The sequence below is a fragment of the Apis mellifera genome, linkage group LG7, assembly GCF_003254395.2.
Source record: "Apis mellifera strain DH4 linkage group LG7, Amel_HAv3.1, whole genome shotgun sequence".
In the NCBI taxonomy this organism is placed as follows: Eukaryota; Metazoa; Arthropoda; class Insecta; order Hymenoptera; family Apidae; genus Apis; species Apis mellifera.
This window is the reverse complement of record NC_037644.1, coordinates 8,663,774-8,687,985: the sequence shown is the minus strand read 5'-3', so window position 1 is coordinate 8,687,985 and position 24,212 is coordinate 8,663,774. Positions and strand designations below refer to the sequence as shown.

General features: G+C 23.5%; 2 protein-coding genes across 4 annotated transcripts; one reads left to right on the top strand and one right to left on the bottom strand.

Moving 5' to 3' along the window:
- Window positions 1-416: 416 nt before the first annotated feature.
- On the bottom strand, window positions 417-8,659 carry LOC725366 (anosmin-1). Of its 2 annotated transcripts, none has more exons than XM_006564272.3 (8): window positions 8,356-8,659; window positions 5,799-5,923; window positions 4,076-4,268; window positions 2,643-2,972; window positions 2,146-2,342; window positions 1,747-1,891; window positions 1,428-1,645; window positions 417-950 (listed from the first exon to the last, which is right to left on the bottom strand). In XM_006564272.3, exons 1-8 carry the CDS (start codon window positions 8,492-8,494, stop codon window positions 708-710), a joined length of 1,590 nt encoding a protein of 529 aa, XP_006564335.1. In that variant the 5' UTR covers window positions 8,495-8,659; the 3' UTR covers window positions 417-707. The 2 variants fall into 2 exon arrangements, with proteins under 2 accessions (XP_006564335.1, XP_016768760.1); XM_016913271.2 differs by lacking the exon at window positions 8,356-8,659 and adding an exon at window positions 6,009-6,131 and having other exon boundaries at window positions 418-950.
- Window positions 8,660-15,697: 7,038 nt separating this feature from the next.
- Window positions 15,698-24,096, top strand: LOC725407 (homeobox protein Hox-C6b). 2 transcript variants are annotated; one of them, XM_006564277.3, is made up of 5 exons: window positions 15,698-16,202; window positions 16,882-17,173; window positions 18,329-18,606; window positions 21,653-21,813; window positions 23,954-24,096. In XM_006564277.3, the coding sequence occupies exons 2-5, from the start codon at window positions 16,887-16,889 to the stop codon at window positions 24,041-24,043; spliced, it is 816 nt and encodes a 271-aa protein (XP_006564340.1). In that variant the 5' UTR covers window positions 15,698-16,202; window positions 16,882-16,886; the 3' UTR covers window positions 24,044-24,096. The 2 variants fall into 2 exon arrangements, with proteins under 2 accessions (XP_006564340.1, XP_006564338.1); XM_006564275.3 differs by having other exon boundaries at window positions 18,326-18,606.
- Window positions 24,097-24,212: the final 116 nt, after the last annotated feature.

Here is a 24,212-nt window from a genome sequence, read left to right as displayed (position 1 = left end):
AAAGATAAGAACTCATTACAATAATAAAATATACATATATATTCTCTAAAAAACAATTATGATATATGGAATATAAAAATATAATATATGTTTATGTGTAATATAATTTTTTATATACTATTTAAAGAATATAATCTTAAAAATCTAGCTCTTTATTATAATAAAATCACAAAATTATTAAGATGTAATTGTAACATATAATATGATAGAGAAAGAGAATATTGAATAATATTATATAATGTTTTATTTGGAAAAATAATTTATTAATCTAACGTATTAAAAATTCTGAATATTGTAGAGAAAATAATATCAATCTATATAAAAAATTTGAAATTTTGAATATAATTACAAGTTGAGAGATTATTATTTTTACAAAGAATGTAAAATATAAATTTTATCATTTCTACACTTGTGATTATTTTATATCTATATATTTTTCCAAATGAACATTGTTTCCATATAGTAACAAATGTTTTAACAAAAAAAAAACAATTGATCACATTCAAAAATATCAATCAATATAGTTAATTTGTTATCAACACACACAATGATATATTATAGAATAAGAATCTTGTTTATTATGAATGAATTAGCAATATATGATGAATATATGGCTTTAAGTATTTAAGAAAAACTAACTTTTGTTCCTGTAACATTTGAACGTGTAAGATGGCAATCATATACTTCACGACATAAACTATTTATAATCAGAAATAAGTAGCATAGTGTCGTTTCCTTTTTGACAATTTACTATTAGTTTTACATTGCGTCGTTCTACCGTGTGAAAAATTGTTATCCTTGACTTCTTCTGACTCCCCCAAACAACCGGTAGTGAAAAACTCTATACTGACACCATTTTCGTCGTTACTACTTATCTCGTTGAATATATTTCGTACGTTCACGTTGTATGTGCATTCACTTTGAAGATGTTTTATTTCAAGATGGGATGTCTGCAAGGGATAAAAGTGTATCTGCTTCTCGAAATTCAAAATTATATTATATACTAATAATAATTTAAACTTTATTTCTCATAACTTTAGATTATTTTAATTAATTCCTATTTAATTAACCTATTACAACATAAACTTGATATTGTTAATTACAAAAAATAAAATATTGCAAATCAAAAAAACTCCTGTTATCATCAATGGATTATAAATATTTAAATATTGATTATTCAAATTTCTATTATTCCAATCATTTAAACACAAATATTTAATAATGTTTATGAAACATATCTTGAAACAGTGTTAAAAATATACTTATACTCTTTTACACGATTTAATAAATCATCCATATTTAATCGTAAGTTTGAAAAAAATTTCAGAAATCAAAAAGAATCGAAGCTAATTCTGATTTTAGATGTAAGACGATTAAAAAAAAATCAAGTTTCGAGATCTTATTTCATTAGATATAGATATAGATACCTGAACAACTTTCCACCAAGACTTCTTTCGATGGGATACGAGTTTTTCCTGCGATGTCGAGCAGGATGCCTCCCTCCAGGAGACGTTGTAGGCCTTTACATCGTGGTTCATCGGCCAAACTAAACGTGCCTTGACCTCTCCGCAGTGACAAGTCATTCGCCGTAGATGGAGATCGCCATGGTATCGCTCGCATCTGCGAGATCGTCTCCCCATATCGGCTTCAATGAAAGGGCACTTCTTCGTTTGTTATCCCAATTATTAGGCTCGACAGAAATACCAGTAGCAGATGGAAGAAGATCAGGCTGGAATTTTATCTTACCGTATATCATATAATCGGTGCTATTGAAAACTTTCGAAGCCTTTCGCGAAACTAATCGGCGGCCACCGTATAGCGCGACAGCTTGCACCTGAAGGAAATACTGGCACCTCACCTCCAAATCCTTCAGCTCGTAGCAAGTTTTGTCCTGAAATTCGACAAGGGGAGAATCATTTTTCTTCTCAATTTTCGTCCCATTTCTCTTTGTATTCGCCATACGTGTTTCATACACGTAGAGATATCACTTTTAATTAATCCAAAATGAGATAAACTTGTGATTTCCAATATTCAAATGTGTCACATTAAATTATTAATTGTTATTGTATCATTTGATGAAACGATTAAATTTAATTTTTAAAATTTAAAGTGGATTGTTAGTGTAAGCATATATGTGAAACTTACTTTGAGAATTGTTTTGTGATAAACAAGAATGGAATCATTAGTGGGGCCATGGACAAGACGGCTCCAGAACACTTTGTAAAACGTAATTGGCACATCTGAGGCTGGTTTAATCCATCTGAGGGTTATACGTAATTTTCCATCTACCAGTCGAGCGTTGGATAAAGTTAAATTTTGTGGCTCTTTTGGATTTCGTGGTTCTAAAATTAATATAAATTCAATAACTTCTTTATATCGATTTAGACGAGTTAATATTCATTAGAGTTGTAATTGATTCATGGAATTTAATATTAAAGAATAAAAATAACACGAGAACGAGATGAATTATTAAATATTTCTTGGAATGAAAATTAAATCAAAACAGTCTATTTCCATGAAAATAATCTTAATTTAATTTCAGTTAATCGGTTAAAATATTTCATGTGTTGATTTAATTTGATGCAGATATCTTGATTAGTTTGATTAGACGGATATTTAGCATTAAGAATAATATATCTTACCTCTCGTTTTGAACGGTCTGGACGGTTGAGAATATCCTCGAGAACCATTCCCATTAATAACTGCTACGCGAAATTGATACCAGTGTCCCGTTTTTAATCGTTCTCGTATCGTTACGTGAGATTTCGTCGATATCTGACGAACCATCCAAGAGCTTAATCTAGATTCTATATACCTGGGCCCAAGTAAATGTCGTTCTTCCACCAGATATCTTACATCTTCGTTCTCGACGGAATCATTCGTTCGCTGGGTATTCGAGTTTTGCCAAGACAATAGAATTAAATTGTTTTTCTGTTGTCTGATTTGTATATTTTCGGGGATCAGAGGTAAATCTGGAAAAATACAAAAATATGGAAAAAATGAGAACTTATAATAATAATTTATTAATTATAATATAGAAGATTAGGACTTCAAAATTTTTAATACATTTTATAAATAGTATATTCTTTATTTTAAAAATTAATTTTTAATCCTTACAAGATTTAAACAATATAGATGAAATATATATATATATTTTCAAAGTAGTTTCAAAAATAAAAAATTAATATTGTATATGAATAATCGCAGTATTAAATATTTAAGTACATTAATTAATTGATAATTTATTTTTGAAATTTATGAAGAGTTTGTTATTTTCAAGATAAATTTACAAGGAAACGTGTCTTGACAATCCTGGGAATTATTATCGCGGGTGAATACCTTTTCAAGTGTTCACTTAATGCTTCATATTGATAATATATCATGCCTGTGGCTAAAATTTTTTGTCATATGCATCTCAATTCAGATAAATGAAATGCAACGTTTCGACAGGCCTTACTTAAGTAGTTGAGCCGCGATTTGCTCATCACTATTTTAAACTTCATTTATATCTTACTTGTATCTTACATGCACAAATCTAACATCTATTCGTATTATTAATTGTATAGATTTTTATCGTTAAAATAGATGGGGTATCATTATCAAAATTTTCATTATTAATAAACCGTTTCTAAATGAGGATCAATTAGATTATGAATCTTGCACAAAAATTTGCAATCTTGTGAAATTGCAACAAATACTTCATACAATGTATATACATTTAATTTTTATGTTATATGTATATAATTTAATAAATTTGTAAGTACTTACAATAATGTGTAATTATAAATGTGTAATTGTAAATTGTATTCATAATATCATTAATATTTTAATATTAACACAGTCTATTTTAAAGTTATTTTGAAAAATTGATCTGAATTGATCATTTTTCTTGTTTATCAAATTTCTTTGAGTCTAAATCAAAAAGTAAGTAATTTAATTAATCCAAAGATTTGTTCACAATAAGTGCAAAATCAATGTTAGAAATAACCTATAATTTATGATATAAGGAGATATAAAAATAAAAAATTGTTGTATCGACAGTGACAATAGACAAGTAACAAAATCCAATGCATACCAGTTACATTGTTCAAACCGATGGGATGCATACACGTGACACCGCAATCATGCCTGCAACATTTTGTTAAATCTGGACAACGAGAGTCATCTACGCAAGCTATTAAACAAACAGCTTCGAAGGGTGTCATGGATGCTTTATCAGGACAGTAACCAGGTTTTGTATAATTGGATTCCAAGCAATTTTCCATACACTAAAACAAAGTAATATATCACAATACAAAGGTACAAATACATATACAATACATGTACATACACACATAGATAAAAGAAAACAGATACATTCATAATTATATACATATATAATATTAATATACATATATATATATACACATACATGTACACATATACTTTAAATATTATAATACATTTAATTGTACTGTTTAATATCAAGTTTTCTTTTTTTTTTTAAAAAAAACTTTATGTAAAATATTTATTTTTATTGGAAAAAAATATATTAAGCAATATATGAATGAGTAATTTTATTAATTGTTTCAATTTTATATTAGTTTGTTTTCAAAGATTGATTGAAAATTCATAGAAATTGAAATTTTGGAATTTTCGAGAGAAACTCTCAGAACTCGAAATACAATAATAAATATGTATATAGGTATATCTTTTTCTTCTTTTTATAACAGATATTTAAATATTATTAACAAATTTCCATTTCTAGAATTTTTTAAATTCTGGAAGTCAATAAAGTAATCACCATTATTTGACATGCATAAATATTTCGACATATTTTAGAAAATGAAAAAATGTTTTAACCTAGATAAGAAAAATTGTATAGAAGAAAATACTCATCACTAATATCTGCTTACAATTCTAGCTCTTAAAACTGTGATGTAAAGTGTAGAATAAATATTGTTAGCTTAGACAGCTCAATTGACAAACTTGACAAACAATTGCATAATTTTTAAAAATTAAAAAGAATTAATTTTTAAAAAATGCTAAAAAGATTAAATTTCTCTATGTTGTGAAACATTAAATAAATATAACAACAATTTATTATTGAAATTTCATATATCCAGTAATATTCTAATATCCAGTAAAAATTTTGTTTTATACTTTGATTAATATTTTTTTATTTATAAAAAAAATATATATATAATATAAAAATATATTAAACAATTTCTTACAAATCTAAATGTAAAAGAAAATTAAAATACCTTCGAATTATTTAAAAAATTTAATTCCAAGTTACCATTAAAATATTCATTAAATCAAGTATTTAATCTAAATAAATATCTATTATTAGTACCATGAAGCAAGTGTCTTTGATTTTTACATACAATGTACGATTATTTAGATAAGATTCTAGACATTTGAAATACAATGACGAGAAGTTTTAAACGTTTGAATTAATTCATAATTATACAACGTTCTATTTATTATATTAGTTAATCTAAATCCAAAAACCAAATAACTAGAAATAAAATTAAAAATTATAGCGTGTTTTAGTGCTCGTAAATTTTCAAATTTCTATTTTCTTCATTTGTAACGAAATTGTTATTTGATCTACATCAAATGTAGTTTCAACAAGAAAAGTAAAATTATTCTAGGAATTACTTTTGTTCCAATTTGTTACATTAATATATATGTTACATATAAAAAAAAAAAATCACAATTTTCTAATTCTAATAAACATTCATTTAATTTTTCTGTATAATTCCGATATTTGCACGATAAATTAAATTAAATTAATTAATGTAAATCACACTTACTTTATCAGGATAATTACCACCACAATGGACATCGCATCTAGCAATATTGATAGAATCGTACTCCTCGATGTATTTGGTCCAAGATGCAAAACATCCTGGTACAAGCAACCACCAAAGCCACCATTCTGCAAAAAAATTGGCAACAATATTGAATAACATTGTGACTGAAATAAATTGAAATTCCAATGAAACAAAATGCAATGAGCTTACATGGATTAAATTACATGCATTTGCTTTCATGCGAAAGGTTGATACTGATACGAATACTTGGTAAATGTATATAGCATACACTACTGTCCAAAAGTTTGAAAGCAATGAAGAATTCCAAATAATATCATCAAAGGTTATCTATTTTAATTTAATAAAAGATTTTTTATTTCGTGCAAAAATACGATTATTTCTAAAATTTTTTACAATCTATACGAATGTAAATGTAAACAAAATATCGGGTAAAAAACGATTAAAATTTTATAAAAAAGTTTTGTTTTAGAAAATTATTAAAAAATATAATAAAACGTTTGTGATATAACAACATAATCTGTCAAGTACATGTTCATAAAATAATTTATCAAATGGTAAATATAAAATTGAATAAAACAAAATATCTAAACGAAAATAAATAATTATATCAAAATATTTACATTTTAATGTATAGATATGCAATAATTTTTTGAATAAACGTTTTATAATCAATGACATAAATTATAAATCATATTGATGAAATTCTGATCACGTATGTACATACTTGGTAACAAGACGTCCAACGACATGCGTGATTAATATGTATAAAGTACTTACTAATACTTGCATAAACTGGTATGTGTAGCATTAACGAATGCAAGCGATTATGTACAGTAATTAATGGTGAAATCCGAGTTGCTTAAATCGAAATACACATTGTGGCATGTATGGTATGTATGTACATTCGTTACACTATCACGCAATTTTTTGCAATTAAGACCTTACATTTTTTTCATTTAATTATATTTATTTTTCATTTATAAATTATTCTCTTATTTTGAGAGATTGTTTGTGTAATTTATATAATTTATATCCATATATAGATATCTATGCATTTATACAAATATGAATATGAGTTATATACTTTAAAAAATTTATTATCTATCATCAATCCTATTACAAATGTTACTTTATAATAGGAAAAGGAATCAAATATTTTGTATTTGTACACCAAAAATAATTTTATTTCAAATGATTATATCAAAATTATTCCTTTTTGTCTTTAATATTGTGTATTGTTGTTAATATTGTGAATATATTATAGGATAAATTATTTATATGTATGGTGATTTATTTCAGGAAAAATTAACAAAAAATTCTTTATATCTTCGAGTTCGTTTGAGAAAAATAAGGATATTCAATCATTATAACATAATGATATAACTTCACTGATACTTGGTGATGCCAAATAATAAAAGATTTAAATACATTTCATATTATTTCTGGAATACTTTACGTAACTTTATGATATTTTTATAACGTAGCATTTTAAAGAATTTATATTTAAAAAAATTTATAATGTTTCATAAAGAAATGATAATGAGATTCGTCATTAGCAATGAACGAAAATTTTTACTTAATATATATATATATATAATGAAATTACATAAGATTAACTATACAAAAAATGAACAGATCTAAATACTAAAGTTTGGTAAAATAACATTTTATTAATATTTAATTGAAAGAACGATGCATTTATGTAAAAGAACTTTCACATTTTTATATTCATGGTTTTTTTTCTGTTTAATGATAAATATATTTAATTATCCATAAAATGAAATTATTCATAAGATGTTTTGTAAAATATATTTTTAAATCAATTTTTTCAAAAATTAGAAGTTTTGCATAATTTATAAATTTTAAATAATATTAATAGGGAATTAAACAAAAATAATATTTTGATTTTTTTTTTCTAAGATTAATATCTATGTCATACAGATTTTGTTATTATTTCTCTCAATATTTTTCACGTATAATTAATAATCAAACGTATTTTCAAATGATTTCTTCTATATAAATAAAATTATGCTTTATATCTTTTTTTTTGATAAAAATTTCATCAATAATATCAAACAAAAATTAAATAAATAAATATATCTTCATCGTTTTCTTCATATATATACATAAATTGTTAAACTAAAATTGATATTGTTTCACTTAATCTTGAAATAACAATCTTCACAAAAAATCAAATTATTTCTTAATTATATAATCCAAAAATCTAGATAAACAATAAATATATCAATCTCATTTGTTTTTTTTTTTATAATAAAATTATACCTAAAATACAAATATGATTCCAAACATTCCCCCTAAACATAACATTTTCTCAACTTCCCTCCAAACTTATAAAAATCTGTCATCTCCCTGTTTTCCCACGGAACCCTTCAAAAGAGGAAAAAAAAATTTTCAAAATACATCTATCACGATTCCTAACGTTGTTCGTGCCCAACTCCGACAATCCAACGTTAGAGCGAAAAGACGGTAACACGATAACGGATACGAGGTCTATTAGCAATTCGACAATACGTACGTTTGAGAATAGTCGGTAACCTAAACTCAACACCGGACAACTTCACACCGGGACTCGAGTGACCAGCCACGGGCATCAGGGGTGTCAAACGATTTCTGTACGTGAGGCGAGGCATCGTGCAGATTCCGTGCTCCGGCATTATCCCTCTTTTAAAAGGACGTCGCCTCGTTCGTTAGCTGATAAATTAAGCGGAAGGACGTCGAGCCGCGGCACCGAACCGGTAAAACCGAAGAAGACGTAGCGAACCGATCTCGGCGAACCGTTCGAACTGAGATCGGGCTTACTTTCTTGCGCGGACCGATCCTCTCCTGTACTTCTCTGGCACTTCTCCTACTACTTCGACCCACGCCATTCGTTCCCACCACCCTGCTACCACCCATCGCAATGATCGAATCATTAACTTTGGAAAGGGTCCTGCCAGTGGCGAATACAAGCCTTTCCGTCCCTCTCCTCCTTCCCTCGCTCTCTCTCTCTCTCTCTCTCTCTCTCTCTCTCTATCTCTGTCCGCGTCAGTGTGTGCGCGCGCGTACACGTGTCTTTCTCTTCCTCCCTTCCTTTTCCTCCTCCTCGCTTTGTCTCTCGCTTTGCCCTGTGCTGCTCTTCTGTGTCTCTCCGCCTCACTTTCTTTCTCCTTTCAATCTTCCTTCCAGTCCAATATTATTTCGCATTTCCTTCCTTCGGATCAACTCACCTTCGCCTTTTTTTTTCCGCTCTCAGAGATAAGAATTTCCACCCGGCGCATTAGATTATTGAAATATCGCGTTTCTTTCTTTCTTTTTTCTTTCTTTCTTTTTTAAACGAACGCGAGAATATACTTATTGGAAATAAAGTAAAGCAGGTAACGGATGATAAAAGTGGAAGGAAGGATAATGTAAGTGTCGTGCTTGTCCCAGGGATTTCTGCTTTTGTTTCGATATCTTTGGGAAACAGGTATCTCGTTAAAGTACTCTTAAATGGCTTGTTTTCGTTTATATTGTTCTAATATTTTATTTTATGATAGTCGATGAAGAGTTTTCGAATAATGTGATACGATGAATATTTTTGATACATTTTTTTTCTCTCTCTCTAGTTTTTATGGGTCAATTTTTTTATTTAGATATATTGTACATATGTAATAGTGAGAAATGGTTTAATATAAAAATCGAATAAAAGAAAGAGGTAAAACAATGACATGATATTTTAAAATTGGAATAAAAATAATTCCAAAAAATAAATCTGTAAAAATATAATTTATAAATGTGAATGAAAAAAAAATATCAGGTAAAATATTTTATATATGCTTTGATTGCAAATCATATATTTGGTATCACTAGGAATTGAATAGTACAAAATCTCATTTTAAAATAAAAATTTAAATATTTTAAAGATCCTTAAAAATTTTGAGATAACATATAAATATATGGAAAAATGATTTTTCATATTTCTTAATTTTGAATTGTTGCTACATACAAAATGTCCAGGTTGAATATTTGAAAAATAGATTTAGAAAAACATAAAAGTTCGTAAAAATATCTGTTAAAGTTTATTTTTCTACTATAAATAATTTTAGATGAAGTGAGATAACAATGAAGGAAGATTATCTCCTTTATCTTCATTTCACTTTATCTAGTTTCACAAAATTACTTATAAATTGAAAAATAAACTTCAATGAATACATTTTATATATATTTTGTATTTATTTTAGTTTTTGTAATTATTCTTTAAATTTTCTATTTATCTAAACTGTGTATATTCAAATTGTATTGTATCAATATTTATCTATAATTTTAACAACATGTTAATCGACGAACTTCATGCAGCATTTTTTTTTTCACTTGTACAGCAAACTCTTTTAATTTAAAAAAATAAAAAATTTTATTTATATTTATTTAAAAATGAGAAAATTTATGTGATAAAATATAAATCAATTCGTTCTAATAAAAATCATATAATATCCCATAAATTTGCTAATAACATTGCATTATGCAAAATAAATAAGTATTTTTTCTTTTTTAAAATGCTACTCAAACTTATATGTTTCGTTTAAGAGGATATCTGTTCCTGTGGAATTTTTATGGAAAGAAACGTTATCATTAGGAATGTTTCTAAGAAGTGTTCTTATGGAGTATATATTATAGAATCTATATAATAAAAGTTTTATACAATCAAGTTATTTTAAAATATTTATTAAATCAAATATCAGTTTTACTTATCAATATCGTATCATTAATATGTTTCTATAAAACAAAAGATTGTTACACTATTCATAATAATAGACAACTTTTTTTATATATTAATGAACAAAATATCCATTTTCAATTTCAATAAATTTTATAAATTTTATTCAAACTTTAGATAAAAAAAAAATATAAATAAAAATAAGAAAAGGAAAAAGTTTTCGAAAAATAATCCTCACCTCTTCAGCTCAAAATTTTCGTACTCAAAAAAAATAATGTTTTAAACAGAACCTATTAAGAAGTTAACTGTTAACCACAACTCTTTCGATCTCTTTACATTTCTGCAACGATTGATCTCTTTTAATCCGTGTGTACACAGCTCATGAAATTAATCTGTAAACCGAAGCGATTATTTCGTTTTTCGATTAAATGAATGAACAGCGTGGATATATCTATGCGTTCGTTGCGAATCTCTGGGTCCAAGCCTGCCGCACAGGTATTGCAACTTGCAACCTGTGTGGCATGAGAACGGGGCCTTCTCTTCTCACATAATGAACGACTTCGAAGAACGGTAGTGGCATTGACCTGAATCTATTAGGGCTTTGGTTTGGCGGTATTATAGCTGCCCGTGAATCAATCCCTTACTTAGCAACATTCGTAGACCACACGAAACTTCGTATACCTCATTATACCGGTCCTTATTCCGCCTTGTACCACTTCTTATGTCGATAAAGATACAACTTTATTCTTTTCGTATCCTTTTCATATAAAATATCGATTGTACAAGTGTTCTTGTTTCATTCTCAATGGGATACTTTGGACCTTTCATCGTGTTTCGTTTATATATTTTCGTGTTTCGTTCGTTTATTGTTTATTCTTATATGGTAGTATCATTAATTGCAAAAGTTTTTTCATTTTAATTAAAAGTAAACAGATATTTTGAATATTTCTTCTTCGTAATATTTTCATATTTATTGTTTTATATTTAAATAAAACGATTCATTATGAAAGATATTTAAGAGGAAATGGATTGAAAATTACACGATAAAACATCAATACGTGCACATATAATAATAATGTTTTTATTTACAAATTTTTAATTAAATTTTATTTTGATAATTGATAGATTAAATGGAGAATAATTTTTGAAAAACATATTCAAAATGATACTAACTTTATAATTTTTCTTTTTACTTTTAATTAAGATTTTGTTTTTTAAATTTTCAACTTTTATAATTTTGTTACATCTTTCTTAAAATCACTTTCACTGTTTTAAAAATTTTTTGTTACAGATTCGATCGAACAGAATTCGTGACATTAAGATCAGGAGACATCTTTATACAAGAATTCCGTAAATAACTCTTTGTATAACTCTTTGATCGATGATTTCATTCCAAATGCAGACGACAACGCCCACTCGTGTTAAGAGATCAAATCCCTATTTCGATATACGTAATATTTCTTATTTGTTGCTGACAATTAATTGCATTCATTTTGATGATCCATAAAATTTAACAATATTCATTTATAATTATTTATTTACATATGAATAAAGACTTATTGTAAAGTAAACATTTCGCTTCGATGTTCGAAGAATCATAAGTATTTTCACTCTGTTAAACTTCTACTTTAAAGAGAATAAACTTGAATCTTCTCTAGTTAAAAATTTTAAATATATCTTGATAAAAAAAAATCTTACAATGATGAATCAAATTTAATTTTAACAGTATAATCAGATTATACAAGTTAATAAAAATATTGAAAGAAAAAAAAATTATGAAAACAATATAAATTTAGATATTCATGAAGTAATGATAAAAATATTAAAAATATGAATCTTGTAATGCATGTATAAAAAGTGACATAATTGTTTAATGTCAAATGTTGCGTCGCTCATATAATGTAGATGTGAATACATATATTTGTACAGTAATATATATAACATTAATTATGATATATCTAATAGAAAATATTCTTTCAAAGGCAATAATAAAAGTCAAAAATAAATCAATAATAAATTAAGTGTGCTTACAATTTACTGTGAGAAAACAAATGTTAATACATTATTGATAAAATATATAAATTCTAACACAATAAAGATTTGTAATGGGATAGAATAGAAGAAAATTAAATTTCTTCTTGTAAAAGGAACAAACAAATTGATAATCGTTGATAAGTATAATTTTCATGTTTTATTAATTTTTGTGACCTTAAACGCAATTATTCATACAAAAACTAAATATGGAAATGTTAAATTTTCAGTTTCATAAATTTTACACGTGTAAAATTATTTATTTAATTAATTTATATTTTGTAACTATAGTGTGAAGAATTAATACATATTTAATTTTTTTAATATTTTGGTGTCATTGCAACGAGTATGTGTAACTTCTAGCTTGATGATATGCGTATATGAATAAATGACTATTCTTTATGGTTAATGAGAAATACAGGCAGCAACTACGGATTTATATACCTAGAACGAAATTTAAACTCATCATATTCAGAAGCTTTGTGAGAAACTTGGATATCATATCTAAAAATATGTAACTATTAGAAATATCTAAATATGTGAATGAAATAAAAGTAATTCTAATAGATATTTATAGATTCATAAGTTTGAAAAGTACAATAGAAAATTTATAACATGATAAATTATTATAATTAAAAAAATTCTATTAGACTCTATGTTATTTATAGATAAAAATCAAATTTTAATACATCTGTCATGTTATAACATTTGTAAAATTTTTTCCATAACATTTTTTTATTCACAGAATTTATATCACAGAATTTAAAAAATATTATAAGAAGAAAATTCAAGAATTTATTGCTTTCTTTAATGTCCATTATTTATTATCCCCAAGTTCAATGATATATGTCACAATGATAATCATTTTTCCATAAATAATTATGCAAAATTTTCATTTATATGGATAATTCATAAGAGATTTTAAGTGGATATTTTCAAATGAATAATAATGCATTATTATTGTATGTTAATGCATTACTCATTGGTCTGAAAAAATTTTCTGAAAGAAATTGCAAGATATTTCTTATATGTATATGAATAGATATCAGATAGATATACATATTGAATGCAATCATAAAAGTATGCACATTTTATATTAGCCAAAAACATATGCAAATAATATAATATTAAAGTGCGCGACGAATTAATCATAACGAGTAAAGTATTCTCCAATCTCTACAATCAGTCATACAAAAGCATTCATTTTCACACTATCTTATGAAAAATCTTTTATTTTAATAAAAATTTTGTGCATATAGAGCATAATAAATTATACAAGATTAATTTATTTTTTAATAAGCACAAATTTTTAATATTTTTTCATTTAATTGAACAATTTCAATTGGGTATATTTTATAAAGCATAATAAAACATTAAAACATTTGAATATTTTACAATTTAATATTTTGCTTTATCTTTTATTGTTATGATTACATTTAAAAAAAGAAAAATAATACTGAAACTCTAAGGATTGATTTTCGCAGTAATGTTTTATATATAATTCTTATGATCTTCATAATGTTATTATATAAAACAGAATATATAAATATTTTTGAGAATGATATATTTATATAAATACAAATGATAAGAAAGTAATAAGACTAATAAAAATTCATGTAAATTTTTTTAAAAAATTTTTTGAAAATTCAATGCAACATCTACATCAACTATTTAATTGTTTTAAAATATTTTAAAAATTATTCTATTCGAATGTTTAATTATATTTAATTGCTTCGTTATTTTATTGAATATCAAATTGAAATTATTTAATTTTCAATTTCATTTTTAATTATAAAATAAACAAATCTGCTGATGCTAAATCTAGAGAGTAAATAAAAAAATACTTAAATATAGAAATCTCTTTTTATCTAAAAATATCATTATTGATGTATTATACATTATTGTGTAATAGTATCTATAGAAGTTACATATTGTTAATAGTAATAACAATTTTTACAATTTTTTCAAAAATCAATTTTTGTATTTAACTTACAATATAATCTTTCTTATTTTCTTGATATGAGCATCACTAATCTTTTTTTAATTAATAACTTAAAATTAAAATCAAAAGATTAATGATTCTAATCTAAAATTGATTTTGAAATATGACAAAACAATATAAACAAAATATAAATTCTAAAAAATATTATGTTTTTAATAATCTCGTTACTTTCTTGCCATAGTATATATGTAATCTCTTTATATGTATTTATTTGCTTTTTACTTACTTATATGTGTCTCCACATATTGCATTTAATAATTTCTCGTTTCATATAGAAGATTTTGATCAAACGGATGTTGAAAATATTCAAAGAGGAGAAGTCCTTTTCCAAGCATTCAAGTTGAAAAAGGAAAGTAAACAATACCAATGACTAATAGGATCTTCGTAGTCACCCTCTGAGAAAGGAAACCAACCCTCGAAAACACGAAGAACGAAGATTGCTATCCATTTTCATCGTCCCTATTCTTTCTCTTGTGTTTTCTTAGGTGGAGCCAGAATTGACTTATATACTCATTGACACAATAATGGTTGACAATGAAAAATTGTATTAAAAATACAGTGATTACATTTTGATCTATTTATTAATTAAATATGTACAAAACTTAATTATACATACAAAACTTAAGTAAAATGAAAAATATGAATGAATTTTATAGTCATCGTTTTTTTCATAAATCTATTTTTATTTAATGGACGTTTCTTGTAACAGGAAATTTATGAAATGCAAATGTAAATGAAATAAAAATTTATTCTGGCTTCTAAAGAAAAACTTCCAATAAAAATAGAATGTATAACAATTATATTTTCAGAATATATAACATTGTGTTTTTCTGTTTTTTATAGTACAGGAGCAGAAAAAAAGCAATAATATGGATTATTCATTCAAAAAAATATGTAATCATAATATATGTATATATATATTATTTTATTTTCACAGTAAAAAAAGAAACCATAATTTTAACAAAATCAATAATAAAAAGTTAAAAAATAAAATAATTAATAATATAAAAGATAGAAAAGATTGATAAATTAAAACAATATCTGATCTTTTTAAATATAAGAAGTTACTCTAATTTGAAAAATTATTACATAAAATTTTACTAATGATAATGGTCCACATGTGTATGTATATATATGTATATATATTACAGATTTAAATTACAAAATAAATCGTATTTGTGTTAGAAGCCTTAGATTTAAAAAAAAAAGGACAAAAAAATATGACCAACGTTCAAAGTAACCGAAATCTCAGAAATATCGTCTAGTTGTTTCTTCTCGTGTTGATCGAGATCTGTTCGGATTGGTTGGACTTGACAGAATAACTCTCTAACTCGAAACATTTGTCTGTCCTTTCAGCCCTACTCCATCCCCACGACTCTCATGTTCTCCAACTACATGTTTATTCGGATCTTCACTAGCCTGTCGCAGAATGGTCGTATGTGCTTGTTTGACATTTACAAGTTGGTGCTAATACAATTCACAAGTAGTGGGTGATCTTGTAACTACTTTAGGAGTAAAATTTATCTCGACTCTAGAGCCATGCAATTATTAAATATTTAATTCTTTAATTAGTGATCTTATGTGATTTTGTGAAAATTTTATAGATCTTCATATTAATCTGATAATAGGATTGTTAACACTTGTGAGTTGTGTTTAGGTGAGCATTAAAATATTTTGCTATATTTTTTTTTTCCTTCCTAATAATTTAAAATTATATATTTTACTAATTATATATTTTTTAATCATTATACATATTTATATTCATTTTTTAATTAATTTGTATAAATTAATTTTTTTGTTTTATATGTGTCAAATATAATATAAATTTTATTATATTTATATTATATTTATATTTATTATCTTGTAAGTCATCTCCTGAGTGATGTTTTTTTAAAAGGTCAATTGCAAAAAATTATTTATATGTTTTTAAAACAAAATTAAATCATTACAACTATAGTTTCTTTCAAAAAATCACAAATAATATCATTTTTCTTAAACTAATCGTACTTGTATAGAAACACCAATAATAAAAAATTAAACAATATGACATACATAAATAATATTAATACACTAAATTCATCATATTTTTCTAAACAATGTAATCACTTATTATTTTTAGTTTAAATTTTTCAAATGGCGAATCACAGAAATTAACATTAAATAAATTTTCTGAATAAAAAAAAAATAGAAAATTATTCTATAAAAATAATTATTTATATAATGATCTAATATTTTTTAAATAATTATTTTATTAATTATATATCGTATATATTTTAATATATTGCAGTTTTATTAAAAAATAAAAGTAACGTAAAATTTTTTTGATTTGATTTTAGATGAAATGTCTTGGTTAGAAAATATGACTACAACAAATCAACAATATAGCGAAAATATTTTTGAAAATCCATCAGTATCGCTGACATCATCTTCTTCCGAATTGAATATTCAGAATACTTACTTTCATGGAAATCGCGAGTCCTCGTTCACTCATGGATACTTTTGGAACAATTTTTCAAATCCTTGCAATATTTCAACATCGGTTAATACATTAAATGAAATCAATCTGTCGTCGTTTTGTGCCACAAACATCCAACATTCTAACGCAAATCGAAATTGCCGAATATACAGGTATATAAAAATAATTATTTATATTTTATTTATTTATTGGAACACTGTGATTATTAATGAAAATTTTTCTTTTATTCTTCATTTGTTATAAGATACATAATTAAAAATTAAAAATTTTTAGATTATTAATAAATACAGAAAAGATACGTCGTTATTTTAATTTTTTTTTAACAATATCTTATTCAATTGTCATTTAATATTTAGAAATGAAATTTTTAGAACATTTAATGTAATTTTCATTAATTAATTAATTAATTAAAAAATGAACAATATATTATACTATATATAATATCAGTAAATTTATCCATTTAATATAAATGATTATTTTCATTTCAAATTTATGATTAATAATTTGTTTAGATTTTATTTTAGAATTCTTCTTGTGTTATATTTCTTATTATAAAACTAATAATAAATAAGAAACATCAAATTGAAAACAATCAAATCAATAGAATAATATCCAATGATATTTTATTGAAATTAATATATTAAAACATGAAATTATTTGAATAAAAAGAATCAATTTTAAATAGAATCGATGAAAATCAAATTAAATAGATGTGACATTTTAGAAAAATAAAAATAAAAATTAAATAATTTTTAATAACTTCTATAAAGAACATCCCATGAATAACTTTAATCTATTCTAGAAAATGAAAGAAAAGAAAATGATTATGATTATCATTTTGTTTTAAATATTTAGGAATAAACAAAATATTATAATTTCAATTTTGTTTTTGCAAATTTCAATGCTTTTTTGTTTAAATTTTTATTAAAATATAATATATATATATAATTCAAATAAATTTTACTATTTTTTTTATCTATACTCAAATTTTTTTATCTATGTAATGAAAACATAATAATCAATGAGATGACAAATTTATATTATTAAATAATTAAAATAGTTAATATAGTTAAAGAATAACCAAAAAAAAAGAAAAAGAAAAATTCAAATACATAACATTCTTACAATTTTTTTAAAAATATCTTTTTCAATTTTCTCTACAATTCAATTTCAATTTTAAATTCTTCATATTATTATTAACTTATTTTATTTTTTAACTAGAAAGTGTCATCATTACATTAATCAAACAATCATATTAAAATTGGAATAACGATTTTGTTATTAAATAATTTCTTCCTCACAAGAAGATGGCAGCAATACTCGCATCAAAACTCCAGTATCGATGAAAAGGATATAATAGATGGAACGATAGAAAAAGTAAACGTAAATTCTATGGAACAATCTTTAGATTTTGTTTGCGAAAAAACTCAAGATCGTCAAATTTCTACGACCACGAAAATATTTCACGCTTGGGAGATTCCATCGTGTCAAAACTCCGAGCAAAACACTGAGAATGAACAAAAATATTATTTATGGAGCAACAATTCCTTTGAGAAAGAGGTGTGCTCTGTAGAACAAGAATGTGGTAAGATAATTTTATATAAAATATTATCAGCATGCAAGATTGAAGCAAAAATTCGATATAAACATTTTGAGAGAATGTAATTCAAAATATTGCATGGGAGGATATTTATAATATATAATTCGAACATACTCACCATTTCCAATGGTTAATAATGAACGCAATATTAACTTCATTTATGGCATTACCGTCGCCAATATGGCTATAATGGAGCCAACGTAGTCTAAATATTTATCAAGCAACATAACTACCATTCTCATTTCATATCATTACATGTAATAAAAGATGAAATTATCATAAAAATTTATCCTTATAGTAAAGAATTTAATACGATAAAATCAAATAACACGTGTAATTGTTTTAATATGTAATAAATGTAATAAGGATAAACTTTTTTTTATTTCCATTTCAAATATTTATTTAAACTGTATATATAATATTCATAAATAAGCTATATATTCATAATTTTCAAAATAAATAATATATAAAAAAATGAATTGTGATATTTTTGTATATTTTTATATATTTAAAGATGTATATTATTATTAAAAAATAATTTGTTTATTTCAAATATAATTTCCTTGAAAATTGGAAAATTTAGAAAATTCAATATTTAATTATTTCTTGAATGTATATGTTCAATCTTGATTTTCTTAAAAAATATAAATATAATATAACATATAAAACAAATTACATTTTGCATTTTTCATTTGTTTTCGCTCATAAAATAATCTCTTTTCAATCTACATATTATATCCAACCAAAAATTAAAAAAAAAAAGAAATTGATAATTATTTATTCGAAAACAAAATTTTATTTATATTATAAATGAAAAAATATTTTGTTTTTTAGACTTATTTTTCCCACATATCAATATCATTCTCTGCTTATTTGTACCATTCATCCTTAATTCCTTATACAGGGAATAAAATATATTTGTGAAAAAATGATTGATTCTTCAAAGATCAAAATAAATTTAAAAGTTAGTATACAAAAAAAAAGATCTTATTTATTAATAATAATAAAGATATTATTTATTAAGTTATAATCAATTGAAAGAATTATTAAGAATATTATATTATAAGCAATCAATATGTTTATATATCAATTTTTGTATTGTATATCTTGATATAAAATCGATCCTTCAAAGATATTTCACAAATATATCAATATATTCCATATATTTGAAATTAAAATAGACACAAAAATAAAATTGATACTAGATTCTTATTGAAAAATTATTCAATTCTTTGAGAAACTATTCTGTAAGATAAATATACATTGATCCAACAGAGAAAGAACGATATTTGTTCTTTCAAAAGTATCATATATACTTGTTCGATTGACGTCAGTTAATAAACATGGTAGATTTATTTGAAATAGAAAATAACATTGCGATATCAATTGCGATTTTCATTGAAAAATTAAATTCTTTAAAATTGATATTGAGAAATCCAATAGAAAAATATGATATTTAAAAAATTGCATATACCATACTTGTTCGATTGACGTCAGTTAACAAATATAGTGAATGAGATAGCGGTACGGAAGCAAGGCTAAGGGCTTTACCACCGATCCGACCATGTTTTATACATCATCGCCCGTAGATAATCCTGTGATTCCGACAACCTACATTATAGCGGCACGTTTATTAACTGGTACGCGGGAGCAGCTTGGTAATGACGCATTGAATATGAAGCTATTTTCATCTGACCGCCGCTTTCTGAATAAAAAACACACTGGTTAAAATCTTACTAGGATTATGTTATATATATATATATATATATATATAATAGAACGAATGCAAGAAATCATTGGATAACAATTTAATAATATGTAAAGTGAAAGTATTCGAACATTTTTTTTTATTTTTTAATGAATTTTCTATTTTTAATGAAATTTTGCAATGAGTTGTTTGAGCAATTCTTTTTGTCAAAATATTAAATTTTAAAATGATAAAATTAAAAACTCAAATTCAAATTTTTATATATAATACACTTTTTGTAATTTCATAATGATGCAAAACAGAGCAAAATTATAAAATATTCAAAATTTAATATTTTATCAAAAATTTCAAAATGTGAAAAGATATTGAAAATTTGGAATTGAATTTATCCTATTACAAAAATTTCTTATAAAAAAAATCCATGTTTGAAATTTCTTCATTATGCTGTATATATATAAGTTTTTATCAAAATTAAAAATTAAAATTCCTTAAAAATTAAAATAGTTTAAATATTTTAGAAACAGAGATACAGTATATCAAATATATGATATACAAAATGAGTCTTCTAAATAATAATAATAAAATAACTAGTAAATTAAATTAATATTTGTTGAAAAAATATTTTGTATAAATGTTACATGAAATAGAAGTTGCATGAAATATAATTTAATATTGTAATTTAATATTATTATTTTTCAAGTGAACATATAAAGAATATATATTTTATAAAAGTCAATATTTTTTTTAGAATGATATTTGCACATAAATAATACGATACTGTTACAAATTTGCAATAATAATTCGACATTATTATATTAGTTATTTTCAAGATTGTACAATCGTATACGTTGTATTATTAAAAACATCCTTTTATACACAAAGGTTGTCACATAACCTGCCGAATCGCACGATATCACTGCAATGAAATCAGTATCGTGTAACTCATTTATATTGAGTCTTAAATTCAATATCATTCGAACAATAATAGACTGATATATGATTCAGGAAAATTTTTTTATGACAAATTGAAATTTAATAAGTCTAATCTGATACTTTATTGGAAAAAAAGTTTTGAAAAATTCTATTATTAATTAATTTTAAAAAAACAATGATGAATCAAATCTACTTACATGATTATCCATGATTATTAAAATAAGATGCTATTCTTCTATAATTTAAATTTCAACTGTATCACTGTTTTCATGTATACTTATATGATCATTTTTAAAATGTAAGATGTTATTCTATTTCTTAAAAGTTTTGTATCGTTTTTAAAATCATACCTTTATTACAATTTATTATAATCATTAATTCTTATTTCAGAGACAAATAAGAGATTAACTGGCGATAAACCTCGTAAAGAAAGAACTGCATTTACGAAACACCAAATTCGACACCTTGAATATGAGTTTGCGCATAGTAATTACCTTACACGTTTACGTCGCTATGAAATAGCAGTTGCTCTAGATTTAACAGAACGTCAGGTAAATTTCTAATTAATTAATTCACTTTAATAATCTAATATTTTTAAAATGATATAAAATATTTTCAACTCATTATTAATAGAAATTGAATTGATTTTGAATATGTATATTTATTAAGAATTTAAAAATCTGTGTTATTAATATACGCGTACATTGATTATAAAATAAATGCACAGATTATAAATATACGCTGTAAAAAATTTTTAAAAATAGAATTTTCATATGCACTTCTCGAATTATATTTTTTTAATATAGAATTAAAATTTTTTACAAGAAATAAAAATTCTTATACAAATTTATAATTTTGTTTATGAAGATACAATAATTTATTGGAAGGAACTGATTCTCGAAATATCGTGAACATAGACAAAATCTTTTTTTTCTAAATCTTATAATTTTACAGGTTTATAATTAAAATAATATAATTTGAGAAAAAATAGCATAAATATTGTAAAAATTTTTTAGAACTTGATATGTTTTTATGTTTTTTTATATTATCACGAGAATTAAATTTAATTATTTTTTATAAAATTTTATGTATTATTTATTTACTTTATATTTATTCCGTTATTTTTTATTATCTTATTTATTTAATATTTAAAACGCTTATTATATATAAAAATATATAAAATATACGAAATATAAAAATATATGAATAAAAATAAATATAAAATAGATGAATATAATAAATATAATATAATATAATAAAATATAATAATATAAAAATATTTATTTTCATATAGAAATATATAGAAATATAAAGTGTATTTTAGTTATAGGCTAGATGAACAAAAATCAAAAAATTTATATATCCGTGGCTCCATCTCGCGTTTAAACATTGAAAGCTTCAACTTGTTACTAGTATAGCAGAACATGCAAGGAGGTATTCGTGACGTCACAATACAAAAAAAAGCAATATTATAGAGAGGGAAATGTCTTCAATTTTAAAAACGCAATATTGAAAATTAATAAATAATGTTTTACTAAAAATTTTTACATTTTTAAATTTATTTCTTAAAGATGAAATTTCAAAAAAGCTTCTTATAAAAATTTTAATTTGAATTCTTTTCAAACAAAATTAAAAAATTTATTAAATATTAATTAATTTTTAATATTTTTGAAGTAATATCAAAGCATAATCAAAAGTAATGATATGTTCGTTCTTCTTGCACAATATTTTCTTTGCTGTGATGTCACAAATACCTCTTTCTACATTTTGTTATACTAGTAATAAATCAAAATTTTCAGCATGCAAACACGCCATTGGTATTTAATTCTTTTATTTCTAAGTTTGTTTAAAATTCTGTCAATAATTTAAGATAAAGAAAAAAACAATAATTTTATATTTAGAGAAAATATTTGTTTAATAAATATCGTAAATAAATCTATATCTGTTAATAAATATCGTAAATAAATCTAATATCGTATCTAAATCTATTTCAAAGTGAGAAAATTGCATAAATGTTGAAAAAATTAGGAAAAGAAAATTTTTTTGAAAAAAAGAAAAGAAAAAAGATACAAAAAGTAATTTCAATTTTAAACATTTTTTTTAAACGATTGTTTAAAACAATTAAAATTTATAATAATTTTTAATAAAATTGAATAATATAAATAGAATAATAAAATTCAAATAACTAATTACTATAAGAATATTATTTATTTAATATAAGAATAAAAATAATATAAGAATAAAAAATACATAATAGTAAGAAATCCTATTTTTTAGTTTAACTTAAAAAAAAATATGAAATGAACAAAAATAAATGATTTAAGATATATAATTGCCTTATCTTTGTATTAAATACAACAATATGCACTTGTTTGTTGCATTATAGTAGTTGTATTATTCTTTTAGTAAAACATTTTTTTTTGTATATATTAAATCCTTATTTTATATAAAAAAATATTAGAATATTAACATTGTTCAAAAATAATTTGATGTACATATGTATTAGAGCATTTATGAAAAAATATAATGCAATTCATCTTAAACCATTTATTTTTTTCTAATCTCAACAAAAAAAAAGACAATTTATTATCATTATATAAATTATATATAAAAATCATAATAAAAATTATTATAAATGTTAATAAATTACAAAATGTTTATTTTAACTATAAAATTTTCTTGATTTTTTAGGTAAAAGTATGGTTTCAAAATAGACGCATGAAGTGGAAGAGGACAAAAGCAGGATTAGTAAATGAATCAAAGAAGTTTAATTTATCTTGATAATTATTTATAATTTTAAATATTTAAAATTTAATTGTAAATATTAAATTACATTAAATCATGTAATCAAATAACAAATCTCTACAATTCTTAATTATAATATGTATTATAATTTTTATTGTGTAAGTTACCTGAGATTAGAAGTTGAAATATTTTTTAAACTATTAAT